This window comes from Scylla paramamosain, chromosome 26 (assembly GCF_035594125.1).
Source record: "Scylla paramamosain isolate STU-SP2022 chromosome 26, ASM3559412v1, whole genome shotgun sequence".
NCBI lineage: Eukaryota > Metazoa > Arthropoda > Malacostraca > Decapoda > Portunidae > Scylla > Scylla paramamosain.
Genome location: NC_087176.1, coordinates 1,145,095 through 1,160,043, shown reverse-complemented (window position 1 = coordinate 1,160,043; position 14,949 = coordinate 1,145,095). Strand labels below are relative to the sequence as shown.

The 14,949-nt window shown below is 44.0% G+C and overlaps 1 protein-coding gene across 1 annotated transcript; it reads left to right on the top strand.

Annotated features, from left to right (window-relative positions):
* Positions 1 to 3,570: 3,570 nt before the first annotated feature.
* Positions 3,571 to 14,896, top strand: LOC135113541 (follistatin-related protein 1-like). Its single transcript, XM_064028792.1, has 9 exons — positions 3,571 to 3,686; positions 6,624 to 6,668; positions 9,505 to 9,526; positions 10,455 to 10,627; positions 11,054 to 11,144; positions 11,724 to 11,961; positions 12,327 to 12,439; positions 13,269 to 13,332; positions 13,923 to 14,896. The coding sequence occupies exons 2-9, from the start codon at positions 6,624 to 6,626 to the stop codon at positions 14,191 to 14,193; spliced, it is 1,017 nt and encodes a 338-aa protein (XP_063884862.1). The 5' UTR covers positions 3,571 to 3,686; the 3' UTR covers positions 14,194 to 14,896.
* The last annotated feature ends 53 nt before the right edge of the window (positions 14,897 to 14,949 follow it).

Below are 14,949 nucleotides of genomic sequence, written 5' to 3'. Positions count from 1 at the left end.
TATATATATATATATATATATATATATATATATATATATATATATATATATATATATATATATATATGTACATAGTTGTTGTTTTGCTGTGTGTGTGTGTGTGTGTGTGTGTGTGTGTGTGTGTGTGTGTGTGTGTGTGTGTGTGTGTGTGTGTGTGTGTGTGTGTGCGTGTGTGTGTGTGTGTGTAGTTAACAATTTATGTCAGCACAATTTTATAGTCGCACATTTTTTATCACAATTTTCAACCTCATCGTTTTGTTTATTTATTTATTCATTTTCCGCGTGATGGGCATAAGAAAATTGACTGTTATAATAATGTATCATGTACAGAGTTTTCTTTATTTATTTGTTGATCTGTTTCTTCTACCTTCGTTCAAAGCAAAGTAAAGTTAACGACAAGTCTTCTAAAGTGACTGTTAATATACGAGGGTACTTTCATTAACCTCGCGAAGTCCAGCCTGAGAGTGATTGATTGTTATAAGGTATCATGTATACAGTCTTCTTTTTACTTGTTCATCTATTTTTCTACCTTGGTTCAAAATAAGGTTAGCGCCAAGTCTTCAAAACAACGGTCAATGTACGAAGATACTTTCATTTCCCTCGCAAAGTCCAGTCTGAAAGTAACGATCCTTGATGCTTCCGCGAGGAGACGGCGAGACACTGCTCCTCTCGCTTCACTAAGCTCTACACACTGACAGTCCTGCAGGGAACACACACGCCATGACCAAGAGTAACTTTCTTTAAAACTGGGAAGCGCAACATCGCCTCACCTTTGCTGGAACCTTTGCCTAACTAAGCCTAGAAAGTCATCAAGTTCAAGGAAAAAGTTCATGGAGATTTAGAAAGATTTTTAGATAACATTTGTATTGTCCAGGTCTTTCTTGCTCTTTTTACCTGTACCCGCTGAGGTGCCAAGGAAGCTCATGGGAGGAGAGCAAAATAGTGTGTAGAATTGTCAAGGGATTTTTTTTTTTTTTTTTATATATATAGATAGCGCGCTTTTGTTGTTCCTTTCTTTGCTATGTCTCGTTGCCAAGTGTGTAAGTAGCGCGCGCGTAGGTACTAAGGAAACTCTGAACAGAATGCCAAAGGTTTTCAAGGGAAGCATAAGTACGTAAGAACATAAGAGAAGCATCAAGAAGCCATCAGTCCTGCACGTGGCAGCCCAGCCTTCACTCATTCTGTAACACTTCCGCACTGCACCTCCTCTACTTCAAATGGCTGTAGTTGGAGTATCATGTTTCTATTTATTTATTTATTTTATTTATTTATTTTTTTTTTTTTTTTACGGTTTCTGCATTATTTACCGGCGAGACACTTTTGAGAACCCGGCTAATCGTCTCTGTGGCCTTAAAATACTCATGATGAGAGAGCAAAGATTTTTTTTTCTTTTTTTTTCTGAATACGGGGCAATGCACTGAGCCCCACTTCTTGCGGGACGCCGTGTGCTAGTCACCGTGCAGTTACAACAAGTCCCGTAGCACAACAAACAATAGAGGAGCGGTGTGTTGCGGGACTGGTGACCGTGACTGCTGGGGGCGGGGGGACTGTAGTGTATGGTGTCTTAAGGGTGAAATAAGAGACGGTGGATGTAATGATGTTCTTTTGTTTATGAGTGTGATAGAAGGTCGTTTTGTCGACATGTGAGTGTGACGCTTCCTCCTCTCCGCTCCCTTTCCTCTTCCTCTCCTCTCCCTCTCCTCTCCCTTTCCTCTTCTCCTATCTCCTTCCTTCCATCCCGGTAAACGAGTAGAAATATATAAATTTAGAAACCACTCTTTCATTTTCTCTCCTCTTCCTTCTCTCCCTTCCCCTTCCCTCCTACTTTCCCTCCCTCACTGTTTACGCCGAGTGTCCGCACGTGCTCCTCCTCCTCTTTCTCCTCCTCCTCCTCCTCCTCCTCCTCCTCCTCCTCCTCCTCCTCCTCCCTTCCCCAGACCATACCTCTCTCCATTCTCTGAGTTAGGTCAAGTTGTGTGGCCTGCCCAGTGACCCTATGACCTTGTGACCTTGTTTATATTCTAGGACGGTTTTTTCACCTTATTTCCTTCCAAGGTTGGGTCATTTTTTTCGTGTCCTCCTTCTTGTTACTGTTTTATCATGTTTGCCTTTAAAACTTTGAGTATTTTTGGCAGATTTTTTTTTTTCAGATATTTTCATTGATTTGTTGTTTTATATCACAATGTGTACGATTTTTCTGATGTGTGTGTGTGTGTGTGTCTTTTTTATAGAATGTGTGTGTGTGTTAGTATTACTTGTGTTACGAGTTTATTAGTGTTACCTCAGTGTTCCTATTTATAGTTACGAGTTGCAAGGTGTAATCATTGTGTTCTTTTTTATAGAATTATATATTTGTAGTACATTTGGATTTGTTTCCTGTCCTTATCTATGTGAGTTGTAGTAGTAGTAGTAGTAGTAGTAGCAGTAGTAGTAGTAAAGAAACCACTCACTTCTTCATCAAAATAGTAGTACTGGTAGTAATAGTAGTAGTAGTAGTAGTAGTAGTAGTAGTGGTAGTAGTAGTAGTAGTAGTGGTAGTAGTAGTAGTAGTAGTAGTAGTAGTAGTAGTAGTAGTAGTAGTAGTAGTAGTATATTAATAAAGAAACCATTCTCACCTCTCTTTCCCATATCACTTCCTCTTCCATTCCCTCCCTTCCTCTCCCTTCCTCTCCTTCACCTCTTCCCTCCCTTCTCCCCTTCTTTCTGTCCCCTGTCTCCCTTCCCTCCCCTTCTCACTTCATGTAACGAAACACCCGTCACATCGCCAAGTCACGTGCGGGGAAATGTGACGCCGATGGTGACATAGAGAGGTAAACAGGGTGACTCACGCCCTTGCAGACATCCTCCCCTGCCTCCCCCTGCCTCCCTGACACCCAAATACCCCACCCGCCACCTGCAGGAGAACTCAGCTGGCGAGGCGACAGGAGGAAGGAGGAGAGTAAAGTGACTTCCCGTTTTCTGTTTCAAAGGAAAACGGGAAATGGAAAGGTGGATTCTGGGGTGATGATAGTATTGTGCAGTTTATTTATTTCTGTATTTCATTAGTTGATGTATTTATTCATTTACTTTATTTAACTTTGCTTCAATTTTTTTTCCGTTAGAAATAACATCAGTCGTAAGGATTATAATTTATCGCTAGTTCAAATAATTTACTTTTTCTCTCCACAAAAAAGCGAGATATCGGGTATTTTCAAGCAAACTAACACAAGGATCATTACTTCACGACACTTTCCCACCACCTTGACTAACACTGTCGCACGCAACACACCTCAAACTTCAAAGAATCACTGAGTTTTCACAGTCACGGTAACACCACAAAACAGAGAGATTTCCACATTACCTCTTCAATTTACCTCCAAAAAAACACGAATTATTGGCCCACATGTAAGAGAGATACATAATCAACCATAGAGACACGAGGAGGAAGAGGGGAAGAAGAGGAGGAAGCATAGTAGCAGAGACAGGAAGAGGAGGAAGAGAGGAAGAGCGGGTTGGGTGACGGAAGGAGTGAAGGACTGAGAGTGGCTGAGGCAAGTGTTGTGTGGTCATAGGGAGGAGAGGCGCGAGGGAGGCTTGGGGGAGGCAGGGCCGGAGAGAGGGAGAGAGAAGCAAGGTGCACCTCTCGAACACACCTCAGTTGGCTGCCGGCTTTGGTAAAGGAAGGTTGTCGCACGTCTGTACACACGGTTAGTTGCCTCAAAAAGTTCGTTTCCAGCACAACTAAGACAAAAGAAGGATCTAATTTGGATATTTTGCATTTTTACGTGTGTTTGGAGAGTTTTGAAAGGTTCTTGTGGTGCGTGAAAGGTTCTTGTGGTGGAAAACGGCAAGTGCGTGCGTGTGTTTGTGCGTGCACGTCATAATTACAGGTAGACAGGTAAGGTGAGTCAGGCCTTTCCCTCCGAGCCTTTTGAGGAGGTGAGTAAAAGGGAGGAGAGAGATGGAGATAAAGAGAGAGAGAGGGAGAACTGATGAAAAGTTTGTCCCGTCACCTTGAAACTCCATCACAGGACTCCAGTGACCTACTCCTCTTACTTCCTCCCTTCGTGCCTCTCCTTCACTCCCTCCCTCACTCTCCCCCTGCCCTCACGCCCTTTAAACCTTCACATCTCTCCAGGAACCGTCACGTCTCCTTCAGTCACTCCCCAGGCAGCATGTAAAGTAGATTAATTTGCAAACCTTAACGGGGCCTCAAAGAAAAGTTGTGGAGGAGACGGAGTGGACTAGCCGGAGGTGGATGAGGGGGCGTGGATGGGACGGTGGGATGGGGGAGAGGGGAGAGTGAGAGGGGCAAGGCAAGGGGAGGCTAGGAGACGTCTAGGCGGAGAGACAGTCATGGTCACTACTACGTCTTGCAAGGAAGGTCGAAAAGCACTGATTCCTCTCCTTGATGCCTTGAAGTTTAGTGTTCTGAGGCTCATTTCTGTCAGGGCAGGGGAGGCTAGGAGGCGTCTAGGCGGGGGGACAGTCATGCTCACTTCTACGCCTTTAAAGGGTCAAAGAAACACTAATTCCTCGCCTTGATACCTTTAAATTTAGTGTTTTGAGTCTCATAACTATCAAAGCAGAGTAGATATGAGGGTGTCGCGGCAGGGAAAGTAAAAAAAAAACATTAATTTCTCGCCCAGATCGATTGAAATTTACTATTCTGAGGCTTGTAACTATCAAGGCAAGTGAGATAAGAGGGTCTCGTGGGTGGGAAGGTCAAAAAAAATTTAATTTATCGCCTTGATCGCTTGAAATTTAACGTTCTTAGCTTCATTACTGTCTCGGGTGTTCTGTTAAGGCGAGAGGTATCTTGAGGTGTGCCGTGGAGGACCTGCAAGGCGTGCCGTGGTGGTTCCTGTCTCGTTACCTGGCGGGAAGCGTGGAATGGGATGATTGCAGAGTCCGGCACAAGCATGGGAGCGCTGGCGTGGCTTCAGGAGGGTGAGATGTGAAATGCAAGACTTGAATGGAGCTTGGGTTCAAAATTGAGACTTGTGGGAAGATTAGTGTGAGAAATGGGACGTGGATGGAGGTGAGAATAGGGAGGAAATTGAAACTGAAGCTGGAATGAGGTAAAAATATAAAAAAAAATATTGAAGCTTATAGGTAGAAATGAGGAGAAATTGTAACTTGTGGAAAGATTAACCTGAAATATGGTACGTACTTGGTCGAAATTTTTGAAAGAAGTAGAAACTGAAACTGGGATGAGATGAAAGATGAAAAATGCAATGTAGATAAAGCTTATACGTAGGAATTGAGTAAAAAGTGTACCTTGTGGAAAGCTTAAACTGAAATATGGTACATAGATTGAGGTGAAAATTTGAAACGAAGTAAAAATTGAGACTGGGATGAAATGAAGGATGAAAACTAGAACACGGACCTAAAAGAAGAAAAAAAGAAGAAAGTAAAAGATTAAAGCTTAGAAATTAAATAGAAGTAGATAAGAATAAAAAAAAAAAAAAAAAAACCTTGACATTTATAAAGACTAAGAGTAGGAAAGAAACTCACATTTATAAAGACTAAGAGTAGGAAAGAAACTCACCGATTAATATTTGTATTACTGAGGACAGAATGAAAACGCAAATTGCTCATCACTCATTTCCTTACCTCCTTTTGTTCTCTTTGTTCATCTCTCCTTTGTGACTCACCCATACACACTTCCGTAGCTCCTGTACAGAGATGAATGTCACAATTTGCACCTTTGTTTCATTCATAGTGTTTACTCTATAGTTTCCCTTCTTTTCCTTCCTTACACTTTTTTTTTTCCTTTATTACTCTTATATATTAGTTTTATTTAGTTTTCTCTCTGTGCCTTCCTTTATTCATTCATTCACACTATTTTCTCTTTCTTATTCGTGTGCATTAATTTTCTAAGCTCATATTTCTACAGGTACTCCTTTCGTAGAGTTTTTTCCCGCTCTATAAATCTTTTCTGTCCTTCTTTCACTCTATTTCCCCCTTCATTCACACTGTTTTCCTCTCTATAACTCCCCTCTGCCCTTCCCTCGCTATTTTCCCCTTTGTTACTCATGTATATTAAGGCCGTGTTCCAAATGTCCCCACCTTCACTTCATTCACACAGTTTTCCCCTCCGTGGTTCCTTTATGAGTATTAGCAAGGTCACTCTCCACCCGCCCGCCACTGCCGCCTTTCTCCGACTCCTTACTTAGCTCGCGTGACCCCATGACCAATGTAAGCTCAAGAACATAAGGTCACTAACATATTCTCACTACCGCCTTTCTCTACATCTTATGCTTACTCTCTTTCTTAATTATTCTCTAATGCAAGTTTACTGGTATATTCTTATTACTATTGCTCTTTTTCTTCTTTTTTTTTTTTTTCATTGTCTTTGGTACGTATTCAGAAACGCTTTGCTCTCTCACCTCCAGTATTTTCAGAGGCCACAGAGATGACCAGCCGGGTTCTCAAGACTGTTCCTCCTGTTAATAATGTAGAAATCTTATGAATCTGTGACTAGAAATGTAAAAACACTCTCAGAAACCCGTGTAACTTCAACTAGAGCCTACTGAAAGTCGAGGTGCTGCTCAGAGGTGTTGCAGAACATGGTCACTCCTTTCTCTCACCCAGCCTCTGTGACACGCTGACTAATAATACTTATCTTTGTCTCTTCACAGATGCGGCTGTTATTCGTATGTCTGGCAGTGGTGTCGGCCTCAGCGGTAAGTACAGTACGATAACTTGGCCTGTGATTGCGTATTTCTCCTGTATGATGCCTTTTATGAGTTTTTTTTTTTTTTTTTCTACGGGATTTCCTTACCATGCAGTGAATTCCATGACTTCCTCTCTCTTTCTCTCTCTCTCTCTCTCTCTCTCTCTCTCTCTCTCTCTCTCTCTCTCTCTCTCTCTCTCTCTCGTACTTCTCCCTCTCTTCCCTCTTCCTGATTGTGTATTCCTCTCATATCATAGTTTTTTTTTTTTTTTAGGTTTTTACTTGGTGTGACTTTTCCCTTTCTCTCTCTTTTCCCTCTCTCCGTTCTCTCTTTTCTCTCATTCCCCCCCCCCCCCCGCTTCTCTCTTCTCACTTTCCCTTCCTTTTACCATCGTATTTTGGCCTGCATTCAGGAACGCTCTGCTCTGTCACCACGGCTGTTTTCCAAGGCCACAGCGACGATTACCCAGATTCTCAAGAGTGTTCCTCCTGTTAATAATGTAGAAATCTCCTTAATCTGTCCATAGAATCATAGAAACACTTAAAAATCCGTGTCACTTCAACTATGGAACCTCTTGAAAGCAGTAGAGCTGTGGAGCGGAAGTGTTTTTCTAAATATGGGCCCTTTTTGTTGACTGTGGGTTGCCAGCTGTCCAAAGCCTCGCGGTGTTCACGTGTGGCGCCCTCTATCCGCCGCCGCCCTCCAGCCTCACGTCCTTGCCTCATAACGTTGGTCACTCATTCTTCTTTCATGATATATTGCCGTTTTTTATCGTTTTATCTCAGTTAGCCTCCCATATAGGTCGTTTTCTTTATTTATTTCCTTCATTTTTCTTCGCTTTCGTTTTTCATCTACTTTTCTACTTTTGTTTCTTATTCTGCCCTCGTGGTACGCTATTTAAGTCTCCTCTATCTCATTATTTTCTCTTTTCCCTTCTTCCTTTTCTTCTCTCGTTTTCTTCGTCCTCATCATCTTGCTTCTTCTTTTTCCCTTCCTGTTATATCTTTTCTACCTGATTTTCTTATCTCTTCTTCTTCCTCCTCCCCTTTTCTTGTTTCTTCCGTTTTTCTTTCGTCCTCTTCGTCTCGTCTTCCTTCTTCCTCATGTATTTCCTCTTCTATTCTTGTTTCTTATTCTTCCTACCTCATTCACTTCCCTCTTTTCCGTTCTCTTTTTCTTCTTCTTCGTCTTCTTCTTCTTCTTCTTCTTCTTCTTCTTCTTCTTCTTCTTCTTCTTCTTCTTCTTCTTCTTCTTCTTCTTCTTCTTTTTTTCTCGTCTTCCTTCTTTTCGTCTACGTCTCTTACTCTTGTTCTTTACGTTTGCAATCTCATTCTCTTCTCTCTTTTCCCTCTTCTTCCTCCTCCTCCTCCTCCTCCTCCCGCCACGTCAGCCTCCCGTAGTGAAGATAGTTTCATAATGTTTCGTTGAAGTCACCTGCACTGCACCCACCACCTCTCTCTCATCGCTCATGCACCAACATTTCGCTCACGAGACCTCTCCCTCTCTCTTTCTCACCCTCTCCCTCTCCCTCCCTCTCTCGCAGTCACTTTCCTCTCACTCACTCACTCTCTCACTCTCCCTCGTTTCTCAAGTGTTCACAAGACGCGGGAGTTGAGATAAGATGTATTCACCTCACGTTTCACTCCCCGCCCCTCCTCGCCCCGCCCCCGCCTCACCTCCCTAGCTGCCCCAAGCAGAGGCACGAGCTGGGCGAAGCGGGGAGAGGGGAGAAGCGAGAGGAGAGGAGAGGATAGGGGAAGGGAGGGGAAGAGCGGAGAGGGCAAGGAGGAAGAGAGTGGAAGAGAGAGGACGAGGGGAGGGAGGAGAGGAAGGGAGAGGGCTAGGGGAGAAGAGAGGGACGAGAGGAAGAGAGAGGGAGAAAGGAGAGAACAGGGAAAGAGAGAGAGAGAGAATGACTGGAGGAAGAAGGGGAAGAGAGGGAGGAAAGAGGGAGGACAAGAGGAGGAAGGAAGAGGACGAGGGGAAAAAGAGAGGATTGTTAGTCATGTTTTGCTGTAACGAGTGAAGGGGCGGTGATTCTTCCCCTCCTCCTCCTCCTCCTCCTCCTCCTCCTCCTCCTCCTCCTCCTCCTCACCCCCTCTCAAATAGTTTCTAATCCCACGTCCTTCCCAAAAACACTTACATAATTATCCTCTTCCTTCCCTCTCACAAAGAAACCTCGCATCATCTCCCTGCCCCAACTCTCTCTCTCTCTCTCTCTCTCTCTCTCTCTCTCTCTCTCTCTCTCTCTCTCTCTCTCTCTCTCTCTCTCTCTCTCTCTCTCTGACAAACAACCCTCAAATTTCCCCCTTTCCTTCCTTTTCCTCCCTCAGGCAAGGAATTCACAGCCTCCCTCTCCTCTCCCTCTACCCCTCCCTCTCCCTTTGTCCATTCACATCCCAGGGCAAGGTCATAAACACAAAGAATCAGTAAGGAAGAACAAGCAGCATCTGACTTGTTGGCCCTGGTGAGGCTGTTTGTAACAAGCTATACTATTTTAGAAGAGATGGAGGATAGTAAAGATCAAGGCTATTAAATATTTCACTAATTACTTTATTCAAGATCCGCTCCAGATTTTTTTTTTCCTTCTTTTCCTTTTCTTTATGTGAATCATGTTTTGCTTCAGAGTTTTTCATTAAGTTTGTTTGTGTAAAGTTACGTTCTGCTTCTTAGTTTGTCTTCAAAGTTTAATCTTGTTTTGTGTTTCGTAAAGATTTGTTCATATTTTTTCTCCCTTTTTGTTTTGCTTCAGAGTTTGTCATTAAGTCAACGTGAAATTACGTTCTGCTTCTTAGTTTTTTTGTCTTCAAAGTTTAATCTTGGTTATGTTTTTGTCTCTTTCCAGCTCGACATCAGCGGCGGCCGACGTAAGTACCACTGCGCGGCTTGGGTTGTGTGAGGAATGAATGACAGTAGTGAAGGAATCATATGTTTTCTTTATTGTCAGTTTGCATGCTACAGAAAAATCCCTATGTTCTTTTTCTTCTTCCTCTCCTCCTCCTCCTCCTCTTCCTCCTCCTCCTCCTCCTCCTCCTCCTCCTCCTCCTCCTCCTCCTCCTCCTCCTCCTCCTCCTCCACTTCACTGTCCTCCCAACTTGACATTTCTGTTGCAGACTCGAGAACTTGTGTATTTTACTTTCTCCAGAAATGTTCGCCTCTCCCCAGCTTGTTATATGCAGGCGGAGAGAGGGAGAGGAGAGCGAGAGAGGGCACTGACCATCACACACACACACACACACACACACACACACACACACACACACACACACACACACACACACACACACACACACACACACACACACACACAGAATATTATCTAAAACTCTTCTTTCCTTTATTATTTTATATATCTTTTATCATACTTAAGTCTAGAGTATCCTTCATCCTGCGTATAGCATAACTTAAGCCTCATTGTCTTCTTTGTTATGTTTTTTTACCTATCTACACCTGCTATCACACCTCAGTCTAAATAACAATCCCTTTACCTACTTGCATTTGAATCTATGTGTCTTCATGATCATTTAATTTTCGTATACAACATAATACATAAATATTTTTCATTAATATATTTCCTCTTGTACAGAACATTATTTCAAGCTCACTGTTTCCTTTATTGTCACCTGTTTTCACCCTTTCTTCATACTTTAAGCCCTTTTTACTTGCATTTAAACCTCATAGTGTATTCACGGCTTCATAATCTTCGCATACAACACAATACTCAGCTCTCTTTGTTCCTCGTCTATTGTCTGTACGCGTGTTCCGCTCCTGTTCACTCAGCGCGTCATTCCTCAGGCGACCCGTGCCGGAGCGTGGAGTGCCGTGCTGGGCGGGAGTGCATCGTGGAGGGCGGGGCGGCACAGTGCCAGTGTGTCGCCGCCTGCCCGGACCGCTACCAGCCCGTGTGTGGCTCAGATGACAGGACCTATGACAGCCACTGCAACCTGCACCGCCACGCCTGCCTCACTGTGCGTTGGTGGCGAAGTGAAGGCCGATCTGATGTGTCACTCTTGGTGCTTGAATGGTTGCGTGAATGTGGCGCTTGAGTGACTGAATAGTGGTGTTTACCTGGGTTCACTTCATTTGTTTGGAGGATTTAAACTCAGAGAATATTTAGTGGTAGTATAATCACACAGATAGACTCGTTAGGTTAGGTTAGGCTAGTTAAGACCGGTAAGGCTGCTTTGTATTCCTCCTCCTCCTCTTTCTCCTCATGGTGGGTTAGAATTAGTTCCCAAACAGCCATGCAGTGTTGTTGGTAAGCTTTATGCAGGATCCATCATGTTTGGGCCAAATGACTTCTTGCAGGTTCCCTTATTTTTGTCTATGTCCTTATGATATAAAAGTTCTTTGCCGTTTGGTTGTCCTATTTAATCCATGCGATGTTTCTGCAGGGCAACCACATCAAGGTGACACACAAGGGCGTCTGCAAGACCCTCAAGTTCACCAAGAAGAGGAAACCTGCCGTCAAGAAAGAAGACCCAGGTAAGAATAGTCCCCCATGCTCCTCCTCCTCCTCCTCCTCATTATCATCCTCGTTTTCTTTTATAGGACAGACTCGTATCGTTTTGTGTTACTGGTAAAAAATATAAGCAGTTTTTCCTTCTACCTCTCCTCGTCTTTTTTCTTCTTCTTTCTTCTTTCAGTCCATTTTTTTTTTCGTTTTCTTTCATCGGACAGACTTATGTGGTATGGTTTTCTTTGTTACAGTCAGAACCATTCAATATCATCAACTTTCTTCAGCCTCTCCTCATTTCCTCTTTCACTGTAGACTCATGCCATACCGTTGTCTTTATTACTAGCAATTAGAATCAATCAAATAATTATTATCTTTTCTCGACTTCTCCTCAACACTTCCTCCTCCTCCTACTTCGCCTCCTCTTCATCTTCTTTCAGTGGATACTCACGTAATATCATTGTCTTTGTTACTGTTAGAATCAAGCAATATCATGAACTTTCCTCGGCCTCTCCACAGTCTCTTTTCATCTTCCTTCACGGACAAGATTCATGCAATATCGTTTTCTCTACAACCATCAACCAGTAACCATCTCCTCGCCTCCCCAGCCGTGTGCTACAGCTCCCAGCGCGACGCCTACCTGCTGCTGGTAGGCAAGAAGTGGCGGGACACCCTGAGCTCCCAGCCGTGGCACGTGGACGGCATGACCTTCAGGGAGAGCCTCTGGGGCCGCTTCTACACTTGCGACAAGAATAAGGACAACTACTTGGATTCTGACGAGACGCTGAACTGCACCTCTGACACAGTGTTCATGGCGCGACCCAACCAGGACCGCGAGCTGACCAGGTATACCTTTCTTAGTAGTATTAGGCCAGCCTCGTGAGGACTGCTAGTTCCGCTGTGCCCTGCGTGTCTTTGTAACTCAGTGGGAATGCAAGGGAACACAAAGAAAGGAAGAACAGATAGAAGATTCGTTGGCCCTTATGAGGCTGTTTGTGATAAGTTAACCTATGGAATGTAATATAAAGTAATGTAAGATAGTCAAAACAAGATAAAATACTAAAAGAAGATGCTGAGAGAAAATATTAAGGGATAGGGGAAAGTATTGATACATAAAACACTTCTGATTTACTGCTGGCAAAGTAATAACAATGACGTGTGTGTGTGTGTGTGTGTGTGTGTGTGTGTGTGTGTGTGTGTGTGTGTGTCAGGGCTCTGTGTGTGGACGCCATCGTGGACATGGGCGACACAAGCAGGGACTGGAGGCTGGACTTTGAGGAATTCACCACTATCTTCACCCCAGGCTACCGTCCTCCACAGAAACGTGAGTATTGTACCTCCTCCTCCTCCTCCTCCTCATCCTCCTCCTCATCCTCCTCCTCCTCCTCCTCCTCCTCCTCCTCCTCCTTCAGAATTACAAGTATAAAGCTTTCTCCTTCTCCACCTCTTATTTCCTCATCCTCTTGTTAATTTTCTTCCTCCTTCAGAATTGTGAGCTTTCTTCTTCTCCATCTCTCATCTCCTCGTCCTCGTATTCCTTCTTCTTTTTCTCCTCCTCCTCCTCCTCCTCCTGTTAATTTTCTCCCTCCTTCAGAAGTATGAGTATAAAACCTCCTCCTCCTTCTGTATCTCCTCATCTTCTTCCTATTACTTATCTTCCTCCTCCTTCAAAAGAGTGACTATAAAACCTGCTCCCTCTACTTTTTCTATCCCTTTCACCACCACCACATCCTCCTCCTCCTCCTCCTCCTCCTCCTCCTCCTCTTCCTCCCCCCTGCGCAGGATTCACGTAACAGCTGGGGAGTGTTTTTCTCATCTCTTGGAAGGATCAGTTTTCGAGTCAACCTCCGCGTCTCATTTCACTTGAAGCTTTCCCCAGCGAGGATTTTGTATCTCATGTCCCCTGTGGTAGTGAGGACGTCCCCTGTCGCACACTTTGCGGCCTGGGGAAATGGGAGGAAGGGGGTGATGCTGTTACTGTATTCCGTAAGTCTTATGAGAGAGGGAGTGAAAGGGCTGGGAACGCTCGCTTCTTTATTTTCATGCCAACAATAAGATAATGTTTAACGTATTGTCTAGGTTACATTACACTTTTTTTCAGGAAGTGTACTTATTTTCTTCTTTTCATCTTTTCTTTCTTCTCGTGTTGGCAGGCTGCTCCCTTGAAGGCAAGAAGTACGTGGATGGCGAGGACGTGCAGGTGGACGGCAGCCACTGGTGAGTATCCGTGCAGTACTTCACGTGTGTGGTGTACACGTGCCTCACACTACACACTGGGGAAGGGATTTTAGGATAAGTAATCACACAACCGAATGTAAAGTGTCCAATGTTATAGTTGCTAGAAGTGGTGTGTTGGGGGGAAGGGAAGAGGGGCACTGGCTTAGGGCTAGAAAACCTTGGAAAAAAATGCCCATTGAGGTGCCACTCCCTAAAGGAAATGGTCAAAAGAATTCTCCAAAACTGAAGGACAAATATCTTGAAACCTCTCTCTTGAAAGAATGCAAGTCATAAGTAGCGGGAAATACAGAAGCAGGCAGGGAGTTCCGGAATTTATCAGTGTGTGTGTGTGTGTGTGTGTGTGTGTGTGTGTGTGTGTGTGTGTGTGTGTGTGTGTGTGTGTGTGTGTGTGTGTGTGTGTTACATTATGAAAAAATTTACCTTTTATAAGTATTTCTTTTTTTTCTTTTTTTTTTAATGATGTGCAGTACTTATGGTCAATATCTATGTATTTACCCATGTACCTATCAATAAATCAATTGATCTATGTGTCCATCTATGTATATCTATCTATCTATCTCTACATGCAGCATCTGCGCGGTGGGCAGCTGGGTGTGCACGTCGCCGACGGACATCACCACCCCCAAGGCCACCAAGAAGAAGCAGCAGCAGCAGGACTTGCTGGACCAGGAGCTGCTGGCCCTCAACGACCTGGATTACGACGGGGACCTGGACGACGAGGAGTTCTTGATCAACGAGGAGGAGGACGAAGAGTTTCTGGAGGACTTGTTCGACGACCTCCTGGACAAACTGCACGAGCACCGCCTCAAGAACAAGAAGCACCACCACAACCGCCTCTAGAAGCCCTCGCTCTCAATCCCTCCCTTCCCAAATGTATCCTTAACGCGGCATGTCGGGCTAGTTTTGTTACGCCGCCGTGGAACATCTCTCTCTCCCACACTCACTCTCACGGCGCCTCCAGTCACACGAGCGCGCACACACACACACACACACATACACTACCTCACAACCAATTACATGTGATAAGGAAATTTCATTGTTTCGGTTAATGAAGTGAAACCATGTTAATTTATCCTTCATTTTAAAGTTAAACAAATTCTACACATTCTCTTCTCTCGTGTGGAGTGTGCAGACTCGTGTGTCAGGCCCGCCAGCTTGCATAAATGCTTTAACTTGCGCGCCAGCATTAGATAGTCTAATCAGAGAATATTTTATGTACTCAGTAGCATTATATCTTTTTATTAACACGCCTAGGACTGCCTCATCAGTTGTTTCCTGCGGCCAGTGTGGAGTAGGAATGACAGGAGAGCATAGACGGCTGCTGTGGTCACTAGGCAACTGTGAGGTTAACTGAGGAGTAACTGTGACAATCTGACAGTTGTGTTCTCTTCGACACGTGATGGATGGATAGACAAGTCCACCCCAGCAGCATTGTTACTAATTGAGGTATGTGACATGGTAGCTTAGAAAGAAACTGATATGTATTGTAACACGCGGTATTTACTATTGCTACCTGTTTGATCTAATACAAAAAATAAATATTGGTGTGTGTTTCAGTCAGGATGTGAGTGTAACATACAGAAACACTTTGCTCTC

Bases quoted from the DNA above. Each gene is read 5' to 3' on its own strand.
- LOC135113541 (XM_064028792.1), top strand. From the start codon at position 6,624: ATGCGGCTGTTATTCGTATGTCTGGCAGTGGTGTCGGCCTCAGCG. The intron at 11,145-11,723 runs GTAAGAATAGTC...TCGCCTCCCCAG, and splicing joins CGTCAAGAAAGAAGACCCAG to CCGTGTGCTACAGCTCCCAG. The intron at 11,962-12,326 runs GTATACCTTTCT...TGTGTGTGTCAG, and splicing joins CAGGACCGCGAGCTGACCAG to GGCTCTGTGTGTGGACGCCA.